General features: G+C 42.2%; 1 protein-coding gene across 4 annotated transcripts in view; it reads left to right on the forward strand.

Moving 5' to 3' along the window:
- eas (ethanolamine kinase 1) overlaps positions 1 to 23,919 on the forward strand; it is a 182,569-nt gene that overhangs the window by 120,169 nt on the left and 38,481 nt on the right. For all 4 annotated transcript variants that reach the window (XM_068391264.1, XM_068391265.1, XM_068391263.1 and 1 more), the window contains one exon: positions 18,149 to 18,375. In XM_068391264.1, the coding sequence (XP_068247365.1) occupies positions 18,149 to 18,375 (227 nt within the window). The remainder of the gene's footprint in view (positions 1 to 18,148; positions 18,376 to 23,919) is intronic.

Genomic DNA, 23,919 nt, shown 5'->3' on the forward strand with positions numbered 1-23,919 from the left:
CCACCTTCAGACCCGAGACGTAGGTGTTCGGTTCTGGTACAACCGCAGGAAAGAATCATGTTATCTCTGATTCGTTCTAAGGTTTGTACCCAGCTGACAGGTTCCGGAACATTGCAATAGGACTTATCCAAGCTGGAATTTATGCCGATGATGACAACGAAGATACGGAGACAGCTGTACCAGCAGGGGTTCGAGATCTCCCAGGGAAATCTTTGTAACAAAGTCCTACTGCCATCCAGCTCACGCCTCTCCTTCCAAGAAAGAACACGAGACCTTCCCTACTCAAGGAGTTCCTGCCTCCACCTTGGGAAAGGAAGGATACAGTACCAAGACCGTGCTGAAGAACTGGTCTTCAAGGATGGGGGCTTAGGTCCAGGAGAAGCTTCAGAGTGCCACACTCTCGACTTCGACGACTACGGCCTGGGAGGTTCCTGCATTTTCGAAGGACTCGGTAAGACATCAAGATGACCACAATGATCCACCCCGGGCTCCTAAGGATGAGAGCTTGTGGGGGGATGATTCTCGTCAACTGCAATCAGGACGTCACTTTCATTAGGGCATCTTGTCCTAGATTCACAGCAGTAGAACAGAAAGAAACTGACTATGCATTCTGGCAGGTTCTGGCTTGCAGGAGGGCAATCAACGGCTTGGACAACCCTTCGACAGCTCCACCTGAAGGTAAGGACACAGTCCTAGACCATCTTTACAATATTCAGAAACCTACTAAGACCTGCGCAGCTCTTCTCTGGTCAAGGGGGTTGAAGGCTACCAGGAAGAAGACCTCCCAGATCGCCGGCAGTTCGCAGTCGCAGTCCCTTCAAGCCAGCGATTCGTTAAAGCTCCTTCCTCCTCCTTTCGTCCAGCAGAGGAAGTATTATGAAGTGATGAAAGAGAACTATGCAGCGTTGCCACTAGGTCCAGCGATAGAGTCTCTAAAGAATGGTATCACTTCCAGAGACTATCAACGCTGCCCATCACCCTTTCCGCGAGCGATGCCCTCAACATGGAGAGGGTTGTAAAGTTTGCCATGCAGGCTGCTTCGTACCTTGATCTGTGGTTGGGGTATGTCGGCCACTTGATTAGGACTAAGGACTGGACCAAGGCAAGCATCAGGAAGTCCAGTCAACTTTTTAGCTGTCAGAGACAAGAACTGTCGAGTTCCTAGCTCATCAAACTTGTGGGCCAACGTTATCCTCAAGCGACGGGACGCAGTAATATAGAGTTTTAAACATTTAAACTTACCCGCTGGTTATATAATAATAGCTTTATTCTTCTGTCCGGCAGAAATTCAAAACTCGCAGCAATCGCATAGGTATGCCAGGTATACACTAGCGCCACCACGGAGCTAGGTCGAACTATTTTTCCTAGTATCAGATTTTCTTCTGCCGCCATACTGGCAACATGGAAATCAAATTTACTCGTGTTTAACCTGGATTTTAGCAGTATATTGGTGATGTACTCTTGTTACGGGTTTGAGCATTCGCTTATTAGGTTTTTGTTTGATATTTTATTGCTATGTTATAGATTAAAAGGTAGGATTAAAAATTTTTCATCCTATTTTTAACTAACGAAAGCATATGGCGATAGGTAAACATCTCGCCTCATCGATGACGTCACAGTCATTTGACGTAAGCTTGAGTATGACTTACATTTTCTTTCTTTTTCTACAAAGAATGATAAAATAATACTATCTTACAAAGTCTTTAGTTATATAAAATAAAAGGATTATGTTATTTTAAGAAAATTTTTGTCCTTTTGGTATGCTTTCTTTGGATAATCTTCGATCTGTTTTAAAGATTATCTAGCGTTCATTTTTATTTATGCTACGCAATCCTCAGTCTATCGTTACAGTATTACTCTTTGTATCGATATTTATGAAAGTACATTTATCTTTAAAAACTAAGTTTTTAAGTTATATCAGATAAAAGGAATATGTCATTTTCCAATTATATTGGTCCTTTTAGTATTTTTTTTTCCTTTAGCTATTCTGTTTACAAAGATTAAAGAGAATTAGCTTTCAGTTAATTTTTATACGACGTAGTATTCATGACAATCGATACAGTCTCACGATTCTTTGTATCGTTGTTTACTTGTTCGTTTTTGGAATACTAAATTTTTTCATATATTATTTATAAATGTTCCAATTGTTAAATGTGACTACTGTACAGTATTCGTCTTTTATTGGAACACCTTAATATTAAGGGTTGGTTTAAATATATAGATATATTCTTATCTATTCATGTAATATGTTAATATTTTATATTAAATATTTTGTTACATTTTATATGGGATTCAGTGACTATTGCATTCCCATTCAAGCCCTTGACAGAATAGTAAGATCTCCCTCTATGGGCGTGTATACTTTTGGTATTATACCAAAGAGTCAAAAATGCAAATTTTTAGTGCTAAATTAGTGCAGTAAATTTTATTCAATACAGTGGAGGGTGTTTCTGTTCGGACCTGTCGTTATCCTAGCCTTAGACCTCTTTCAAGCTCCCGGACCCATGGGAGAAGTAAAGTCGAGCGGCGAAGGGAAGCGAGAGACGTAGCCTGGCGCTTATCGTCTTGTAAGACCCAAGCAGAAGTCCCCTCGAGCGTTTTCTGTTGATGATCCCCAGAACACTCGCCCTCGCCGTAGGTAAGGCGAGGTAAAAGTGTTTTCTAACATTAAATGTTGGCGCACATCAGGCGCGAAGCTGAAAATAAAATTAGAATCATTCTTGACAGGTAATGAGCATTCAAATGTTCTTACCTCTTTAAAAAGAGCTGAACTTGATGGCGCGAGCCAAGCAGCTGAGCATGATGGTGCTCGCCAGGTGGCTGAGCATGGCGCCTCGCGCCAAGCTGAATGTGACACCTCGCGCCAAGCTGAACATGACCCTTCGCGCTAAGCTGAGCATGACGCCTCGTGCCAAGCTTAACGTGACGCCTCGCGCCAAGCTAAGCGTGACAACAACAGAGCGTTGGTCATCAAGCGTTCAGCAAGGCTAGCTACTAACGTTGCTGTAAGAGTTTTACACGATGTTTGTATCTTAGTGCAACTTCTTTGTTTCTCTTGTTCGATGATCTACCGTTCTAAACGCGATCGGCATAGCTCCGAGCGTCTGAATCACGAGCAGAGCGTGATGTAAGCGATCAGGAAGGCGAGTTCGCGATCAAAGTTTTCTACACCGGTGTCACCTAATGTTGATCCTAGTTGGACTATGCTGCTGGCATGAAGCAACGGCTCTCATCTGTTATGCAGTCTTATCAGCCTTCTGTTAGCAAAGTGATGGTTCTTCATGATTCTTTTCAGGACGCGTTGTCGCACAGGCGGCCTACCAGCAAGCTAAAATATTGAACAGCGTGATAAGGCTTCTATATCTCATTGAGTGTCTGCTTCTCTTGATACCAGACATCAAACGGCCAAGCGTGTCATCGAGCGTTTTCCTTCCAAGCGCGGCGACGATCACTAGGTAGCTAAGCGCGACATTGGCCGTCAAGCTGAACGTGATGTCGGGCAACAAGCTCGTGACGTCGAATATCAAACAAACACTGACGTTCAACGTCAGTCACATACTATTCAAACTACGTCCAGAGGACAAAACTTCTCTATGGAGACTCATAAGACTATGCTTGCAGCAGTAAAGAAGGTCCACTGGATGATCTCTTTAGATCTCTAGGATGCTTACTTCTACTTCTTCATCCATCCAAACTTCAAGCTACCGGAAGGTTCGTGTATGGGAGGAAGTTGTCCATTTTTGAGTTTTGAGTTTCGGGCCTTAGGCTTCGGCCTTACCACCGCCCCTCTAGTCTTCACAAAGATCATGATGAATGTGGCAAGCATGCTCCACTCAAGAGGCATCAGAGCCTCCTTGTACTTGGACGATTGGCTACTAAGAGCCTCCTCTCTCAATCGCTGTCTGGAGGATTTGCGTCTGACAATGAGTCTGTCAGAGGAGCTAGGACTTCTGGTGAATTCAGAGAAGTCTCAATTGATCCCTTCTCAGAAGATTCTTTATTTGGGGATGGAGATTCACAGTCTGACTTTTCAGGTTTTTCCATCACCTGCAAGAATACAGCGAGCTCTCCTAAGGCTTTGTGCCTTTCTAAAAAAAGAGTTTTGTTCAGTGAGGGAGTGGATAAGTCTCCTGGGAACCCTTTCTTCACTGGAACAATTTGTGTCTGGGGAAACTAAATTTATGACCCCTTCAGTTCCATCTCAGTTGACATTGGAACAAAGAGGACAGCCTCGACAAGAAGAGCATTCCTCTTAAGGAACCAATAAAAGAGTGCCTTCGATGGTGGAACAACATAAGCAGGTTCCAGGAAGGTCTCTCTTTAGAACAAAAGAGCCCAGACCTTGTGTTGTTTTCCGAAGCCTCGGACTCGGGGTGGGGAACAACACTAGGAAAGTCAGGGATTACGGGTCTGTGGACAAAATAACAGCAAAGTCTCCACATCAATCAAAAGGAGCTGTTAGCAGTCCTGTTGGCTCTCAAGGGGTTCGAGAAGCTAGTACTAAACAAAGTAATACAAATCAATGCAGACAATACCACAACTTTGGCCTACATAGTGAAACAATGGGGATGCATTCGAGGCCACTTTACGAGATAGCAAGAACTCTTCTCGTTTGGGCACATCAAAGAAAGATATCCCTGTTGACAAGATTCATTCAAGGGGAAAAGAATGTGAGGGCAGACAGCCTCAGCAGGAGGAATCAAGTTCTCCCCACAGAGTGGACACTGCATCTAGATGTATGCAAGAAACTTTGGCGGATTTGGGACCGCCCTCTCATAGATCTATTCGCAACTTCAAAAATCAGAAGACTAGAGAATTATTGCTCCCCAGTTCTGGATCTCAAAGCGTCACACATAGACGCGTTCCTGATGGACTGGTCACACCTAGATGTGTACGCTTTCCCTCCATTCAAAGTGCTGTACAAAGTACTACAAAAGTTTGTGTCTCACGAGGGAACCAGATTGACGTTAATAGCCCCCTTCTGGCCGTCAAGACGTTTATTCACAGAGGTACTGGAATGGATGGTGGATGTTCCAAGAAGCTTGCCATTGAGAATAGATCTTCTCAGACAACCCCACTTGGCAAGAAACCATCTAAACCTCCAAGCTCTACGTCTGACTGCCTTCAGACTATCGAAAAACTCGCAAGTTCTAGAGGATTTTCGAAGGAAGCAGCCAAGGCTCTTGCTAGAGCAAGAAGAACTTCTACTATCAAGGTGTACCAATCCAAGTGGGAAGATTTTAGAGCATGGTGTAAAGCTAACTCAGTTTCTTCATCCAATACCTCTATAGCTCAAATTGCCAATTTCTTTTTAGAGCTTAGAAAAAGGCACAATTTCTCCTCCTCAACCATTAAAGGGTACAGGCGTATGTTAGCATCGGTCTTCAGGCATAGACATTTAGACCTCTCGAATAACAAGGACCTTCAGGATCTCCTTAGATCCTTTGAAACCTCTAAAAATGTCAACAGGATTCACCAGCCTGGAATTTAGACGTGGTTTTAAAATTTCTTATGAGTCACAGATTCGAACCTTTGAACTCTGCTTCTTTTAAAGATCTGACTTTAAAGACTTTATTTTTAGTAAGCTTAGCAACAGCTAAAAGGATCTGTGAAGTTCATGCTTTTAGCAAAAACATTGGCTTTAGAAACGGCAAAGCTATATACTCCCTGCAGCTTGAATTTCTAGCCAAGAACGAACGTCCTTCTCACCCATGACCAAAATCTTTCGAAATTGCTAACCTCTCTGATTTGGTGGGTGAGGAGCTGGAGAAGGTTCTTTGTCCTGTTAGAGCACTAAGGTTCTATTTAGACAGGACTAAAAGTTTAAGAGGCAATTCAGAAGCTCTTTGGTGTGCAGTCAAAAAGCCTGCTTTTCCTATGTCTAAAAATGCCTTATCATAATTTATAAGACTTTTGATTAAAGAAGCTCACACGCACTGTGGTGAGGCAGACCTTAAGCTCCTGAAAGTTAAGACTCATGAAGTTAGAGCTGTGGCAACTTTTGTGGCTTTTAAACAAAATCGTTCTCTGCAAAGTATGATGAATACAACGTTTTGGAGAAGTAAATCTGTATTCGCATCACTTTATTTAAAACATGTCCAGACTCTTTATGAGGACTGCTACACTTTGGGTCCATTCGTAGCAGCGAATGCAGTAGTAGGTGAAGGATCTACCACTACACTCCCTTAATCCCTAGTACCCTTTTCCCCTCTTGGAACTTGTATATATTTTTATGATTGGAGGAAATTGTTAGACGATCTTCCGCAATCTTGGACTTAGTCAGGTAGTTATTTGTTCCTTGAGAGCGCCCGGAACAAGGGTATTAGTTGAGGTCCTGTCAGCATAGAGGTTATTCACCGTTTGACAGCTCTTAGAGTTCTTCAGCCCCCTGGGTGGATCGCTGGTTCTCAAAGGACAGCAGACTTATTAATGCAGAGAACCATTGAAGTCAGCTTCCTTAATAGGTACGAACCCTTAAGCTAGTTTTGTTTTAAACTCTTTAAGTGAAATTCCATTAATGTTGCTGTCTCTGATCCGCCACCAAGTAAGTTTAAATGTTTAAAAATGATATTTTAATAATAAAATAAATTTTTGAACATACTTACCTGCTGGTTATATAACTTAAAATCCCACCCTCCTCCCCTCTAGAGACCTATGGGCATGGAAAATCTGATACTAGGAGGGATAGTTCGACCTAGCTCCGTGGTGGCGCTAGTGTATACCTGGCATATCTATACAATTGCTGCGAGTTTTGAATTTCTGCCGGACAGAAGAATAAGGCTATTATTATATAACCAGCGGGTATGTTCAAAAATTTATTTTATTATGAAAATATCATGTTTCAGAGGCAGGTCCCGAAGGATGTCGAAAGAGCAGCGGAGCGTTGGAGGAAATCTAGTTAGGATTCTCTCCTCCAAAGGGCCATGACATCGAGGTCCTATGCAGCAGCTCTTCCAGCCAAGAAACCTCAACCCGCTTAACCACAGGAGGGTAGCAGAAGTGCTGGGGCTCCCAGAATATCATCCAAGAAGCCCTTTCCTACAAAGGAGCAACCTAAGGGAAGCTGAAACAGCAAAGGAGGAAAAGGAGGAAGAGGTAGTGGTTGAGGCTGCTTTCGCCAGAAACGTTAATCCTCAAGCTCGACCACCAGTGGGAGGATGTCTGCAACGCTGGTGGCAGAGGTGGTTGCAGCATGGGGCCGAAGCTTGGACGGTCACGGTCAGGCTATTGTGTTCAATTTACTCCATCTCTCCCTCCATTGACTCTTCAGCCTATTCCGTCGAGTTCCTACGCAAAGAGATCCACGAAGGAACTGGCCCTCAGGGCCAAAGTCCAGACCGTGTTGAAGGGCGCTCATTAAGAGGTCCCAGACGAGTCCCAGGCTTCTACAGTCAACTATTTCTTGTAAAGAAGATGTCTGGAGGCTGGAGACCGGTAGTCGTGCTCTCCTCCATGAACAAGTTAATGCAATAGACTTAGTTCAGGAGGGAGATGGCAAGACACCATCGGACAGGCAATAAGATCAGAGGACTTTATGTGCATGCAGGATTTAAAGGACTCATACTTCCAGATCCCAGTTCATCCATCATCAAGGAAGTATCTGAGGATCATCGTAGACAACCGACGATACTAGTTCAGGGGACTGTGCTTCAGCCTGTCGACAGCACTTCAGGTTTTCACAAGGGTCTTCTCCCTAGTGTCAACCTGGGCCCACAGGATTGGCATCCGTCCGTTGAGATGTCTGGACGACTGGCTAATCCTAGCAGACTTGGTGACGAACATTCCCCGACACTGATACAGACTCCTCGAATCTTGTCACAATCTGGGGATTTTGATAAATCTCGAGAAGTCCTCGCTGCAACCTTCTCAGAGACTGGTATACCTGGGGATGCTCTTTGACACCAGATAGGAAAAGTCTTCCGTCCAATTATTATTATTATTATTATTATTATTATTATTATTATTATTATTATTAAATGCTAAGCTACAACCCTAGTTGGAAAAGCAGAATGCTATAAGCCCAGGGGCCCCAACAGGGAAAATAGCCCAGTGAGGAAAGGAAACAAGGAAAAATTGAATATTTTATGAATAGTAACAATATTAAAATAAATATTTCCCATATAAACCATAAAAACTTTAATAAAACAAGAGGAAGAGAAACTAGATAGAACAGTGTGCCTGATCGTACCCTCAAGCAAGAGAACTCTAACCCAAGACAGTGGAAGACCATGGTACAGAGGCTATGGCACTACCCAAGACTAGAGAACTATGGTTTAATTTTGGAGTGTCCTTCTCCTAGAAGAATTGTTTGGCAATCTCAGTGTTGTCAGGTGTATGAGGACAGAGGAGAATCTGTAAAGAATAGGCCAGACTATTCGGTGTCTGTGTAGGCACAGGGAAAGAACCGTAACCAGAGAGAAGGGTCCTATATAGTACTGTCTGGCCGGTCGAAGGACCCCATAATTCTCTAGCGGTAGTATCTCAACGGGCGGCTGGTGCCCTGGCCAGCCTACTACCTTCCAAAGACCAAGGAAGGTGGTAAGTCCCTTCCTCCGGTGAGACTTTCAGCGCATCAGAGGTTACTCCTCATAGGTCACCTGATCTCACTGGAACGTCTAGTATGCAACGGTCGGCTGCGAATTTGATCTCTTCAGTGGCGATTGAAGTCCAGTTGGGCCCAGCACAAGGACCCACCAGACTTGTTTGTCCCCATGGACCTGAGATTGTGAGTGGCAGAGGAGTCAATCTTCTCTTCCCCCTTGGAATTGATGTTCTTTAAAGATGCATCAAAAGGAGTGAGGGGGAGTGCCTATTTGCTGCATCACACGGTCTCCGGGTTCTGGTCCGAGTCCGAAAGATCTCAGCATGTAAATCTTCTGGAAATAGGGCAGCCTTTCTGGTCCTGCAACAGTTTTTTAGCTCCTTTCAGGTCACTCCCGGGTGTTGATTAGCAACAAGCAAGGCAGTACCTTTTCTCAGCCCATTTTCCATCTAGTAGTGGAGATGCTAAGATGGGCAGAAGACAACTTGGTGTCCCTATCACCTCACTTCATTCAAGGCAAGCGGATTGTGCTCGCAAACAACCTGAGTAGAGCGACTCAGATGGTGGTCTCGTAGTGGTCTTTGAATCATCTAGTAGCCAATGAAGTCCTGACTTTGTGGGGGTTCTCCAACAGTGGACCTGTTCATGACATCCCTGAGCAGCAAGCTCCCGCTGTACTGTTCTCTGGTGCCGGATCCTCAAGCACTCGACATTCCAACAACGGTGGGACAACACTGATGTCTATGCGTTCCCCTCTTTGTGCCTCATATGAAAGGTTTTCAACAAAGTAATGACATCCAAATCCTGGCAATGACCCTCATATCTCCACTGTGGCATCATGCGGAATGATTTCTGGTCATTCTTCAGCTGCTAACAGAAGTCCTGAAAGAAATCCCTCCACATCACATGCAAAGATCAACAAAGCCATAGAATCCCTGTCTTCACACCTGGAGGTTATGCAGCATCTCACACAGTGAGGTTTTCCACAACTTGTTGTGAAAAAGATGTCTGGATACCTCACTCAAGGGATGGGGAGAAGTAATGCTTGGCTTCGTCCCTTAGACTCGAAATCCGGGAGTACCGGATCCTAGATTTGGGCCCTTCTGGATTGATAGTCTTCGTAATGTTATCGACAACCTGAATCAACTGCTACTGTTCCCAGTGAGGGCTTTGAAGTGTTATCTCAAAAGAACTGCAGGAGCTCATCCACGAGTGAGTATACTCATCATGAGCACGGGGAGGGTTAAGAGAAGAATCACTTTGAACACCATTTCAACGTGGACTCTTAAGATCATAGACAGGGCCTTGAATAATGATTCTTCTCTGTATTCGCAGAAATTTAGAGCTCATCAACGTGAGGGGCAATGGTACATCCCTAGCATTCAAGAAAAACTACTCTGTGGTGCAGGTCCTTCAAGAGTATGTGTGGAAGCGTGAAATGACCTTCACTGCCCACTACTCTTAAGACGTGACCAACAGAAGCTTGGAGACCTTCTCCATCGGTCCTGTAGTGGCTGCACAACAATTGGTTTAATACATGCTCCATGATAGACAAATAGCAAATGGTAGAGGGCAGAGGTTACCCTGGATTAAGTCTGGGGTGAATGATAAGAATGACTGACTTTCTTTCTTTCATTTTCCCCTCTCTTGAGGAGCAGCACCTACGGCACTCTGCAAGCTGGCCTCTGCTGTTTGCAGGTAATAACCATTTCCCATGTGTAATCTGGTATAGAAATGTATACTTGTTACGTCTCCGTGCCCCCCTTTGCGAGGTAGGAATTGGATAACATCTATGGTTGGTTCAAAGATTTCTATGATTTCTGAGAATTCTTACCTAGACAAGTCACATTGCTAGTCTCACACAATCAAACTGATTGCTCAGGATGCCAAAGCGTGCAATTGCACGAGGATTCAGCAAGGTGTCAAGGCGATTCCTCTTTTTGGGTGAGTTGCACAGAGGACTGCCCCAGGTAAAAAACCAGCCAGGTGGTTAGGACTTCCACCCACCTTAAGGTGAGTCTTCCCGGATAAAGAGCAAAAGGGCTTGTATTAGTGTCAGAACAAATAACAAATTTACTAGTAATTTGTATTTTTCCTAACGATACAACTCAAGCCAATCTGTTACTCTGGATTTTTTAGGAATCCTATGTACTGTTATAAACAGGAATTGTTTTTTAGGTGATCTTGCTCCACATTCTCTTTGTCTCATGGGGAGACAAATTTTCTTTAGAAATGTTGTGAGAAGTCTGTAGGCCACACAGTTCCTTTCTGGGAATTATATTGCATGATCAGATTACAATTCTTACTCGATGTTCATTCGTTCAGAGGCATTCAACATTTCACACCAAATATTGCTCGTTTATTGTCAAATCTATGCTATCAATGCACTTTGAGAACAAGAAAGTTTTGAGTTTCTTCATCAAGGCCTTAATATCTTGTCTTTTGAATGTCTAGTGGGAGCTTATTGTATAGTCTCGGGCCGCATATTTAAAGGCTGTAGAACCTACTAGGTATACATCTAGGTTCCAATAATTCTTAGCATAAACGAAATGTTCAGCCGAGTAGAAAGAGTCTAGTGCTTCCAAGCAAATGGTCATTATATTCATCAGTATCTTTAGAAATTGGAAGATGGTAGGGATAACCATTCGTAGTCATGTTTGCAACTTCACTGGTCAAGGGCCCTATCACTTAAAAACACTGCTTCTCACCCAATCATTGCAGTTTAACAATACAGTATTGGGTTTAGTCACTTCTTGGATGGGTGACTGCCTGGGAACATCAGATTCTGTTGGTAAAACAATGATATGTGTTATGCTCTTGTTCAGGACCCCTAAGCATAGAAGATAGTACCCTGTTATGTATGGGAAAAATCTATATCTTTACACAACTATGATTTTGGGGGTGTGAAAGCTCAGGCTCTCTGCAAACCACAAATGACTAATAGCCCTGTTTGGAACACAAGAGAAATGGACTGCAGATCTTTGCCATCTATTGTCAGTGACCGAGAAGATTGCTGTACCAATCAATTTGCTCAGACAACCCATTTCAAAGGGGTTTCATCTAAAGACATCCATTTTACATCTATTAATCAGGTGACTTTTGGTCGTATTCTCGAATCTAGGGTTTTTGCAGCCCGTCAGAGGTTCTGAAAGACATTCTACCATTCTTTTGTATCAAAGATACTGATATATTTATTTTTTATGCTGTCATTCTAAGAATATATCAATGACTATAACTAGCTATGATAATCTTGTTTAAATTTTTCAAACGTGACCTTTTATGAAAAGAATTTTCAATCCCAGCCTTAACAGGATATAGATCAATTCTTAATTTTGTACTTAAGCATCTGGGATTAGACTTTTCCTTTTCAGGTTTGTTCCTATGAGTATACAAACCTTTCATCCTTTAGAATAGTGGTTATTCAGTTGAACTGGAATGGCTGTTGAATCTGTCAGAGGTAGCTAACAACAGGGACCTTGCTCACCCACTAGTTGAAGAATCTTCACATTTGTCTTCGGTCGCAGTGAATACAGATGTACTGGTGTGTCGTATCCAAGGCTCTTAAATATTTTTGTTTGACCTTAGTTTAGTGATATCAGCTTTGTGTATAATAATTGGACAAAAAAGGATTGCAAATGTATATTTGGACACTTCTTTGGGTTATGATAAATTGATGACATTTACAATCACTTCTTAAGGGGGTTGTTTACAATTATTCCTTTTAGTTACCAAGTCTTGATAATGACCTAAGTTGTACCTGATTTTACTCTAGGCTAATTCATAAATTGCCAGAAATACTGTTAGCTCTTTGCTCTCTTTGAGTTTGCTGTTAGTTGAAGCTTCTGTGAATGCTCCCCTGGCCTAAACCTAGGGAGCATGCTTCAGGAGCAAGGAGAACTAGGATCTACAGTACATTATAGAATTTTTTAGGTTTTGCCTAATGTGAGGTGATTTCTGCGCCCCATGTGCTCGAAGCTCTTTCTTGCACACCACGGGCAACAAGTAATCTAAAGCCTTCATTATGTTTAGCACAGAGGCCCTCAGTGTATTTTTGAAGTGGGCCGTAGCTAAGGCTACTAGGCTCCTGTGGCTTCATTGCTAGTATCCCAGTCGTGACACCTGTGATTTCAATGTCAGCAGTGTCCGGGACCATAGTACCAATGACCCTAGGGGTTATCCCTATAAGCAGTGTTACCTAATTGTCTCTCCCCTGCTTTGGTGGACTTTCAGATTACTATTGACAAAAATCAAACACACACCTACTTATGCTTTACTTTATTCAACATCTACATTTACATGCAATCACATATTTTCTCAGATGTACTGTAAGTATTACTTTAAACCTTCAACTTATGTATTTTAACAATACAGTAATGCTTTACCCTCAAATACTCACTTATTTTATAATGAAAACTTCAAATGTTACACAGTCAAAATTATACAAAACACAACCTACTATATTTACCTGAAACCTGGGCCAATTAATATCACCGATTCCCAATCAAATAAACTTAACTTTAAATGTATTGATTAATTACCATAGCATGAACCAATATAGATATAATTAAATAATGTATCATAATATAATATCTTTTTGCCCTAATATCATCTGGATGGTGGAATGCTACTTGTTTCTCCGATCGCAGTAGTTTGGTACCCTGTATTGAGAAGTTGGTACTGCCCGAGGTGCAAGTGCGCAATTGATGTCCACAGTCCAGCAGTGGCTTCCTCACCCTGATCAGAAGAGGGAAGAGTATGGTTATGATTCTTCTGTCTGTTGTGATTAGTGCTGCAGATTCTTCTTCCACTTTTGTCGGCTGCCCTGGCCTGTCATCAGCCCCCAGTTTTGTTGCTGTGTCTGTCTTCGGGTCAGGTCACTCATTTGATCCTACACAAAATACAAACCATTGTCCTTTAGGTGGAGAATATGTTTTCAGCTCAAGATGGACGGCTGTTGAATCGTATAATAAGCCAGTTAAGCGAGAGGTGAGAGTGAGAGAGAAAGGAGCCCACCCCCCACCTGTCAAAGGGGTTTTACTTTTCAGCTGCAACAAGTAACAAACATAAACGTACTTTTGCGCCCATAATCAACTTTTCATTGTATTTTTCTTTCAGGAAGTGAATGCTAGCTATTGATTGCTAAGGATGTTGAGGTTTTTGACACTAAAGAAACTTGCAAGTTTGAGCGTGACTCAAACCCCAGTCCGGCGATTACCAGGCATAGACGTTTCCAATATGCCACCACAACCTTACAATCTTATAAAATCACTGCTAGTTTAGCCATTGAACTAACAATTGCCAGTGATTAGTTATTTCAAGTATTTTTCTTTCACTTGCTCAAAAGATATTCAGATACCTAATTGAAAATTGTTTTGTTGAATACTTACGGCCCTTATTGTACTTTATTGAAACATATATTTTATATACATTAGTTAGGTAGTGACTGGATTAGAAAAAACAAACAAGGGAATTTTGAGGTAACTGAAGTGTTACTTAATAAGTTTGTAAAGAAACAAACTAACTGACAATGATTAATCACCGGCAATTATTAGTACAGTGGCTAAACTAGCAGTGATTTTATAATACTGTACTACTAGTAAGACTTGTTGCACTAACTGAGAAATGAGTGTAAATGACTGAATAACATGAACAGTACTCAAAAACCTTGTGTTTGTGCAAACACTTTTCTTTTTGGATTTAAAAGAGGAATAAGTTTTTTTATAAGACTTCCTCGCTGAAATCTCTGTTGCTTCCAAAAACAGACAATGCTGCATTTCAAAATGCATAATAAGGAAAATCAGAATGTAAGTATGGACACTTCACCAGTTTGTAAATGTGGAACAAAGCATAAATAGGGCAATTACAATAATTATTTTCCAAAGGTTCATGCTAAGATGGAATAATATGCTATCAAAAACAGTGTACCAAATACAGCAAGAAAATTTACAACTGAACTTGGAAGTCCCATCAATGAATCGACTGTTCATCAGCATAAAATCCTTGTACTACCTGTAGGGAGATGCCTACAACATTGCTGGACAAGTTTACAGTTCTTCGGGGTAGTTCCCTGGGCTGTAGAAGTTCTTCTTCCAGGGTATCACATTCTGTTCTCGAGCTGTCGTGTACCATTAACTTAGATTCCGACAGTCCCACCATTGTATTTGATGGGATCCCAAAAAGATCTGCTTTTGGAGAAAGATATCACAAATGCTGAAGAAAGAAGCAATAGGGGAAGTCTTTGACAGGTCTCTGGGTTTCTTCAGCAATCTCTTCCCAATGGAGAAATTGACCGAAGGTTGGAGACCTATCGTAGACCTTTCCCATTTGAACAGTTTGTACTTCAAAGCCGGTTCGAGGTGGAGACCCCCCACTTCCAGATCACAGTCTATCTGAGATCAAGGAAGTACCTGTATCTCATTTTCAGAGAAAGAACTTACGAGTTTAAGGTGCTGGCTTCAGCCTGTCAACAGTCCCACAAGTGTTCACCCGCCAATTCACTCTTGTCTCCTCATGGGACATGCCATACTAATAAGGCTACTGCGCTACTTGGACAACTGGCTTCTACTGGAAGAGTCAAGATCTCAGCTTATCCGCCACAGAGAGCTTCCCGAATTTTGAAGCGACCTGGGAATCCAGCTCAATTGCAAGAAGTCGAGACTCGATGCACAATGTTCTACAGTACTAGGACATGGACATAGATATGATTCAAGTATTTTGAGTATTTCCATCTACAGACAGAGTCCAGCAATTGAGAGATCGCAACACCTTTTATCAAAAAGGAGTTCCTTCTAACCTATTATTGTCATTATTATTATTACAAGCTTCTACCATATCTGGCAGAAGCTACTAAGTCACCTTGCCTCCCTAAAGAAACTGGTACCCTTCCGGAGGATACATATTCGCTCAGTACAATGGGCATTAATGAGCCAATGGCCGCAGACATCAGACTTGCCATCAGCTCTTATGAAGATTCCTCGAGATGCAAAAACATCTCTCGAGGTGGCTTAAGCAGGAGAACCTGTTAACCAGATCATCTCTACAGGTTCCAACTCCAGACTTTCTAATCTTCAGATGCTTCTCACCAGGGGTAGGGAGCCCATCTGAGGAAGGAACAAGTCTCAGGACTATGGTCACAGGAGGACAAGTCATTCCACATAATTTATCTAGAGCTAAAGGCAGTGGACTAGCATTACTCTACAGAGATTATCCAAGCTCACTCTGTGTTAATGAATGACAACACGACTGTAGTGACATATGACAACAAGGAGGGGGCTTGGTATCCCACCTACTCTACCAGTTGATAGTGGGGATACAACACTGAGTACAATTGAATGCCATTCGTCTCTCAGCCCAATTCATCTCAGGGAAAAGAATGAGATAGCAGACTATCTGAGCTGTATATGGACAATAGCTAGTTCAGAATGATCTATGAGTCCTCTAGTCGCGAAGTCTCCTGACTTTGTGGGGTTCTCTAATCATAGACACATTTGCCACCCATCTGAACAACACCCTACTAGTGTATTGTTCTCTAGTCCTGGACCCAGCAGCAGCTTTCCAAACCCATGGGATGGGATGCTTTCCTCCCGTTCTGCCTGTTCCATCAGGTTTTTAAGATCAGGTTGTCACAAAATCTAAGAGAAACACTAGAGCTTCTCATGGAAGTTCCAAGAGAATTTCCAGATTGTCCAAACCTTCTATGTCAGCCTCACTTGAAAAAGTTTCATGAAGCAGCTCACTGCCTTTCTCTTCATGGCTGGAGGTTATCCAGCATCTCCTCTGAAAGAAAGGCTTTTCGAGACTGACTGCGGAGCAACTTTCATGATACCTCCGCATCTCCTTCGCAGCAGTCTATGAGGTAAAGTGGTCATTTTTCTGTGATTGCTCCACACAAGGCCATTATACCACTTATTGCATACTACTGTATTAGTCTTTCTACAGAAGGAGAAATTTGTCTCAGTCACTGTGGTAAAAGGCTATCGCTCGGCCTTAAGCCAGGTCTTCAGACTAAAGAGAATTTACCTCTCCATCTCATGGGAACTATAGGCTTTAATCAGAAGCTTTGAGCAGTCTTCCCACCTCGGAGTGTATTAAAGGTTTTAATATCCCTAAAGTTAGCACCCTACAAACCTCTTCGCAGGGCATTAGACCTAACATTAAACTGTGTTCCTGTTAGCTCTAGCTTCATCAAAGAAAGAGAGTGAACTACATGGTCTGTCTCATTTAGTGTCGCACTCCAGGGGCGGAAAGATCTGTATTTTTCTTTTGTGCCAGACTTCATAGCTAAGACCTAGAACCTATTAATTAATGACAACCGATTTGACTCCTTTATGATTTCAGCAATCAAGGAGATAACTGATGATCCGGACAGTTTACTACTTTGTCCTGTAAGGGCAGTCCGTCTTTATCTAAAGAGGACTTCACCTTTTTGTCCTAACATCCCTAACTTTTTTGTAAGTACAGGTCAAAAGAAGAAGGGAATAACCAAGAACACCATCTCTTTCTGGTTACAAGAAATTTATTATGAGGGCATACAAATCTTTGGGAGAAACGTCGACTGGTATCCCTCCCAAGGCTCATGACATACAGTATGTGGTGTTGCTGCAACCTCAGTGTTCCGCAAAACCACTCGGTGGCACAGGTTCTTAGTGCTGGCGGGTTCTGGAAAAGACAAACCCCCTTCACAGCCCATTATTTAAAAGATTGTATCTACAGATCTTTAGACACAGTCTCCTTAGGTCTGGAGGTAGCCGTCCAGCAGATAACCGATGCTCCTGCAGGATACTTAACGTAATATCATGTCATCAGTTATTTTCAGCATAATTGTGGTATGAGAGTAGAAGGAATGATGCCTTCCTCTCATCAGATTCTCCCTTTCTTGGAAGTACCTATTTTTCTGTATACTGATAGCCGCTTATGAAAGTGAGATTACCACTGTGATAGTATATTTCAGTATACAGTATATAATATAATTTAGAATTAAAGAAATTTTTCTTACACAAAACTCAAACTTGTTAAGATGTGACTAACAATTACCACCAATCCTTTGATGCTGACAATATGACCTTGTCTCTCGTATGAGCCGGTCATGATAGGTAATATTTTTTCTCTTTTTTGGGTCAAGAGTAAGACAGATTCCCTAACATTGTCACATAGACACCCATAGAGACTTCCTCCTACCAAAGGAGACTTCCATGTAAACAACAAGGGTTTGTATTCGCATAGGAACAAACTATTTTAAAGTAGCCTATATTTTTTCTAGCTATGCAAACATGAGTTAGAATATTTTGGGACTGGGGTATTTGCATAAGGGAAAAGCATATGATAAACAGGTTTGTATGAAAAATATTTTGTTGTAAACATATTTTTAAGAACAAACCCTTTGAGGCAGAAATGTAAGAAAAAATCATTTTGACTAGTAATCTGGTTGAAGAAGTTATTATAATGAAGATAATAGCAGAAGTAATAGTGTCATAGAACTGCGCTATCATGATGCAAGATTGTATATATGAGAATTCATTTACAGTACTTTGTTTAATATATTTTTTTCTGTTATTCTATGATTGAAGAATGTATTTATTTTATTCTATTATTTTTCTGGTACTTTAGGATTGAGGAAAGTGGATATACCAAAGACAAGCTTGCTCAAGAAATAGAAGAATTGGAGTCCCATCTCACTAGTTTGAAGTGTCCAGTTGTGTTTTCACACAATGATATTTTACTTGGTAATGTAATCTGGGATGCCATGCAACAAAAAGCAAGCTTCATTGATTATGAATATGGAGCTTGCAATTATCAGCCTTATGATATAGCCAATCATTTTAATGAATTTGCTGGTAAGTTCATTATGTGTTTTAACTTTTTTTTTTTACCTTATTATGCAGCCAGTTTGATTATTTTTTATAATGACATATATACCGTAGTATCTTGCTACTTTTGATCACCTAATATCAAAGATAATTTTAAGTGAGTAGCAACATACACAAGATGTATAATTAGCGTATGTACTGCTCAGCCAGGCTACACCATTGACTAAAATATATGTCCATTTACTGTGGCAAAAAAAAGTACAGCTCTTTTTAAAATGAAAATATTTTGATAAACTGTAACTGATGTGTTACAGTACCATACTTAAGTGTATCCAATAATAATGGATGTAATCACATATTAGTATTATATTATGAAATAAATACATAATGAATACTCTATACATCTTTTCAACTGTTTACGTTGATAAGATAATTGAGACTACTATCTATACTTTCCAAATTAGCTAATTAGGGCAGACTACCTAAGGATTTTTTTTCACTCGCTAAAAGAGGCATATTTACTTGAACCATCATTATTTCTATAAATCTTCCTTGATGTTTAAATTGCTGCTTCTTCAGAAGCCCGGTTTTATCGACATTTACCAATAAAATAGAATTTTAAAATTCTTCCATATTATTTTGCTTCAATAAATACCTGCCCTTAATGGAATGGAACCCACTAGCAAAAGTGGTGGAAAGCCCAGCTTTCCTCATCAATAATCTAGTCTTCAGTTATCTTTGTCAACTAACGGTGATCACACGCTCTCAGATTATGTACTTACTGTCCTCTAATATGTCTTCCCCTGGCTTAGTTAGCAGTCTTTACCTGGAATGTGCATGGGAATTATTGCTGGGAGATCATGGTCCACATTAATTTTGTGTACAGAATCTTGTTGGTGGTGATACTATGATTTAAATAATTAATGTGAAGAGTGCATTTCACTCACGGTACCACTCATGGGAAAGTAAGTTTCAATGGTTGCCAATCAAATTAACAATTCTAAGCACAAAAGGAAACTGGGTGTTATTTCAGGGGAGAAGGGGGAGTAGGTTAGTTAATTATAATGGGGATGGCAATGATATTGACACGCCTTCACCTTAAGACAATACACAAGTTCAACGATTTTTCAATAATGATGAGCTTCACAAGGTCTTGACACCACTTCTTCCTTTATTAAACTTGAAAAGTTCAGTGAATCCTCCTTTCGTCTTGGTAATTTTTAATCCTTCTTAAACCATGGCCAAACCTAACCCAACCATTCAATAGTCATTCTAATGTTGATAGTATTTAATTCAGTATGGGTTTTGAACATATGCTACTCCACAGATTTGAAAGCCTCACACAGAGCCTTAAAAATCTTCATACTTCAGTTCCTTATGCTGCTAAACCTTTGCTATTCTACAATTCTGGTTGCTGTATAAAACTAAACTGTAAGGCAGAAGACCAATCTGGTTGTCCTGATCCTAATATCCCTCTGCTTGCTAGAGTAAGCGCTTCTCATCCGAAAGGTAGTAAAGAATCACATTATACTTTTGTGGATAGTGTGGTCTATCGTATGAGATCCTTAAATGCTGAAATGGTGAATTAAGTTTCAATTTGAATAGTTTCCATCATGTTTTATCCGACAGGGTTCGCCGTTCACTTGCAAGCTCACCCACTAGCTTGTCTCATTATAATGCTACCGGGGTTAATGTAGGCACTAGTACATCCAAAGATAATACAAATTTTTGGGCTCAACCCATGTCGTCCTGATGGAAGTTCCTAAAGGGTAGCTTCCTTGGGTATATATAACTACGGCGATATTCCCAGAGAATTTACCTTAAGGTACCCAGAATTCTAACTCCTGGAGCGAATATCCCTAATAAAAGAACCAGGGATATCGCGAAATATCAGAGGACGTATTCTTGACACGCCACATAGCAATCTGCACCCCGAACAGAGTTAACACTTCGAAGGAGTCAATTGGCAAGAAAACGAAAACGAGAAAGAAAGGAGAGCCGCTCGCAAGGTATCTCTCCTCTCCCGTTTCGTAAGCGTGCATTGCACCGCTCACGGCGCCATCTGTATTCCTTTTTTGCGTAGGTCAACAACTCGGTGTTTTTTCCCTGTGTTTCACGCAATTCTTGGATTATTTCAACTTTATAATGCTTTCTCCAACTTCTTCTGCTTCTGATAAGTTGAGTATTATTTCTTTTATGTATAAATGTAAGCTCTTGGTAATTTTAAAAGTGATTTGATAGTGATATCGTTGTTACAAGAGCTGTTGCCTACCGGAGGCGTCCTGGACGCTGTCGCTCGCTAGGTATGAGTTATTTAGTTAGCCAGAGCGACGTTCCCGGCTGTTTCGCTTTAATAATTTTAGCTGTTCAGCGTTACATAGGATTTCTTTATATGATGCTTTTAGTATTTTTGTTTTGGCGAAGGATTTGCCGATTCTGGCCTACGCTAGTCCTTGTAGCCTAGTCGTTTGGCCCTAGTACTTTCCGGCATGATATTCAGATTTCCGAGTGTTTTAAATTTTATTAAAGCTTTAGGCAGTTTTATACATTTAAGATTATGTTGATTTTCTTCCAAGATAGTATACGAGTGAGTTTCGGTGATTTAGGTAATCGATTCTCTTTGCGCCTAGGCTAGTTGTCTATGGGGCCTTAGTATACTTTCTCACACTCCCCGGTTGCTCTCTTCTCTTCGGAGAAGGTGTGCAATCCCTTTCCCTCTGTTTAAGCCTTGGGCTTAACCCTAATGGTTTATCTGAATTGACTTTGGATACAACTATATTAGGGTGTTTCTGTTCTTTCCTGTTTCCAGTAAGTCTGGCTTCAGGAAGGGGGCAGGACATCAGAGTTCTTAGTCTGAGTCTGTTTCTGTCTAGCTTGTGGTTGAGATTCCCTTGCTAGACTGACATCAGAATAAGGAGGCTTTGCCTCTTTAGTTCACTTTCGAAGGTTTCTGTACGAGATGATTCCTTCTTTTGTAATCTAGCAGACTAGTCCAGTGTTGTTGTTCTCGGGTGGAGGATGAGATCCTCTTTTCTGTGAATAACAAAGCCTTCCTTGCTTTGGTTCCGAGGGAGTTGGCAAGTATTGCTGGCCTCCCTCCTCGGATCTCCCCTAGGCTAAGATGAGTTTTCTTGGCTGCGGGTGATTCATTATTAGAGCAAGGTTGGCAGGACCCTCTTCTCCCTTTCCCCCTCTTTCCTTTGTGATGGCCTAGCCATTGCATTCCTGTCCGTCATTCTACATCTGTACCTAGCATAGGTTAGGATGTGGGGTTGACTCAGTCCCTTGCCGGCCGGCAGTGGGTGCCGGCCGGCAGGGGTCTTCTGCTTTGAGTGCTGCCTGGACCTCCCTTGGTCTCTCATCCATGTTTGTCTGTAGAGCCAGATGGCATTGGTCAGGAAGCCTGAAGTTATATTCTCCCCTTCCTTATGTGCACTCTTTCGGGTTGCCGGGTTATGAGGTAGTATAGTCTCTTATCCCGGCATCCATTCTATTTTTCTTCTAGTGTTGTACCCTAGCCCGGCTGCCGGCCTGAGTGGCCGGCAGCCGGGCAGGCGGAGTTCTCTGGTTCTTTTGCTGCCGGCCGGCATTGGTTGTATACCTTTGCCGGCCGGCTATATATCACACCATTGTCTGCTGGCCGCTACGATTAGTGGCCGGCAGCCGGGTGTGGTTGTTGTTTAGCTGCCGGCCGGCACATGCATTTGAACCAGCGTTCTTCCACCTTATAGTTTATAAGTAGTATACTTTGAAACTAGTTAAGCATGTGCCGGCACATTACCTTCTATAATGTAGCCAGTATTTTTCAGTATAGTATATACTGTAGGGAGAAAGCTATAGTATAGTATTTGTTACAACACTAAGTTTTTCTAACACTTTTGTGTTGTCTTGCACAGCCCTTTGGTGTAACCTTACAGATAAAGAAAGTAAGCTCTTTCTTATCTATTATCCAGCATTTTAAAATCACTTTTTTGGGTGGGAGCTACACCTGTTTCCTCTGGAAATTATTCATTGGTTGCTCTAGTATAGATTAACCATACAATTTTATTATCTGGAAGGCTGCAGCAATTGACTGTGCGGGAAATACAAGTGTGTGTCTTTCCTTTCTGGTTTAGTTATGCTAAGCTATGTATATCCAGTGATACGTAGTTCACTTGATACTCATGGAATTTTCTTCTCTTTACAGGAGGACCATCCGAAGTGTGGAAGCGTTTTCTGCAACGTCCGCAGCAAGAACTTCTGCGGACATGATTTGTGTAGGAGGCACGCAGCATGCGCAGTCTCCAAAGGTGGTCTCCGGTATTGGGACCCGCAGGTATGTACCGTGTGCACAAACCTGATTACTGAGGCTTTTGATTCCCATAAGACGGCGGAGTCAAGGGACGCAGCAAGGGAGAAGCTTCGTACCTGGGTAAGGGGCTTTCAGAAGAACACTTCTGGGCCCTATCTTCCAAGTGAGAAGATGAGGGCTTACCTTTTCCCCAGGGCGTCAGTTGAGGCAGTGATTCCCCAGCCTCAAGTGGAGATACCAGTGGTTCAGATCCCTGTGGATGCTGAAGTCGCGGATGCCCTGCAGGACATCCAATTGGACAATAGGATGTCCGAGGTGTCCGAGCGTCTGGAAGATGACCTTCTGGCAGAAGACCAGGATGAAGAGCAGGCTCCAGACAATGAAGAGGAAGAGGTCGATGAGGTGTCGGCTACTCCGGTTCAGGCCCCTGAACCTATTCCCTCAACATCGTCCTCTCTCCCAGAAGAGCTGGGAAAGACCCTTTCCTCCATCGTTGGAATGGTCCAACAGATGCAGAGGGAGAATAATGAGAAGGTGGCTGCAATGGAGCTGGAGATGCAGAGACTTGCAGCATCACGTAGGCCCCAGAAGAAGCTCAGCGTGAAAGACCTTCCCTTGTGCTCAGATGCTAACCCTTGGAAGTATGCTGAGCACATGCCTATGACGACGGGAAAAATCGTCATTTCGGAGAAGTTGGGCTCAGTCCCCCTTGAGAAGGTGGAATTCTGGCCCAGCAAGGAGTCGTATCCGGACTGTTATGTCCGTCTAAGGAAGGAACCAGCCTCAAAGGAAGAAACAGAGCCGAAGGAGGTCATAGTTTTGGACCATGCTAAGGCTCAAGCTTTACTGTCAAGCTCGATGAAAGAGAGGGGCTTTAAAAACTCAAAGGTACCTGCTTTGAGTAAGAAGCACCCTTCCTTTGTGTCCTCTCCTTCTAGAGCCTTCCCCTTTATGCAGAAAGGGTTTACGGCTGTGCTGAAAGCAGTCGAGGCAGGTAAGCCATGCCCCTCCTTGGAGGAGTGTAAACCTCTGTCTTTGGCCCTACCCATGGACCACAAGGACTGGAAGGACGTCCATCTTACCTTCTCAGTCGGGAAGTTGGAGGCTGATATTGCCGGACGTCAGTTCGGTGAGAACCTCCCCAAGCTGTCTTTTCTTTTGCGAAGGGAGCTTGAGACAAAAGAAAGACTTGCTGCCTCAATGTCTCATCAAACGACTCTAGAGACAATGGCAAGTGACCCCAAGGTCCATGAGATGTTCATGGTAGTGGCTAAGACACA

The sequence above is a fragment of the Palaemon carinicauda genome, chromosome 17 (genome assembly GCF_036898095.1).
Source record: "Palaemon carinicauda isolate YSFRI2023 chromosome 17, ASM3689809v2, whole genome shotgun sequence".
NCBI classification, from domain to species: Eukaryota; Metazoa; Arthropoda; class Malacostraca; order Decapoda; family Palaemonidae; genus Palaemon; species Palaemon carinicauda.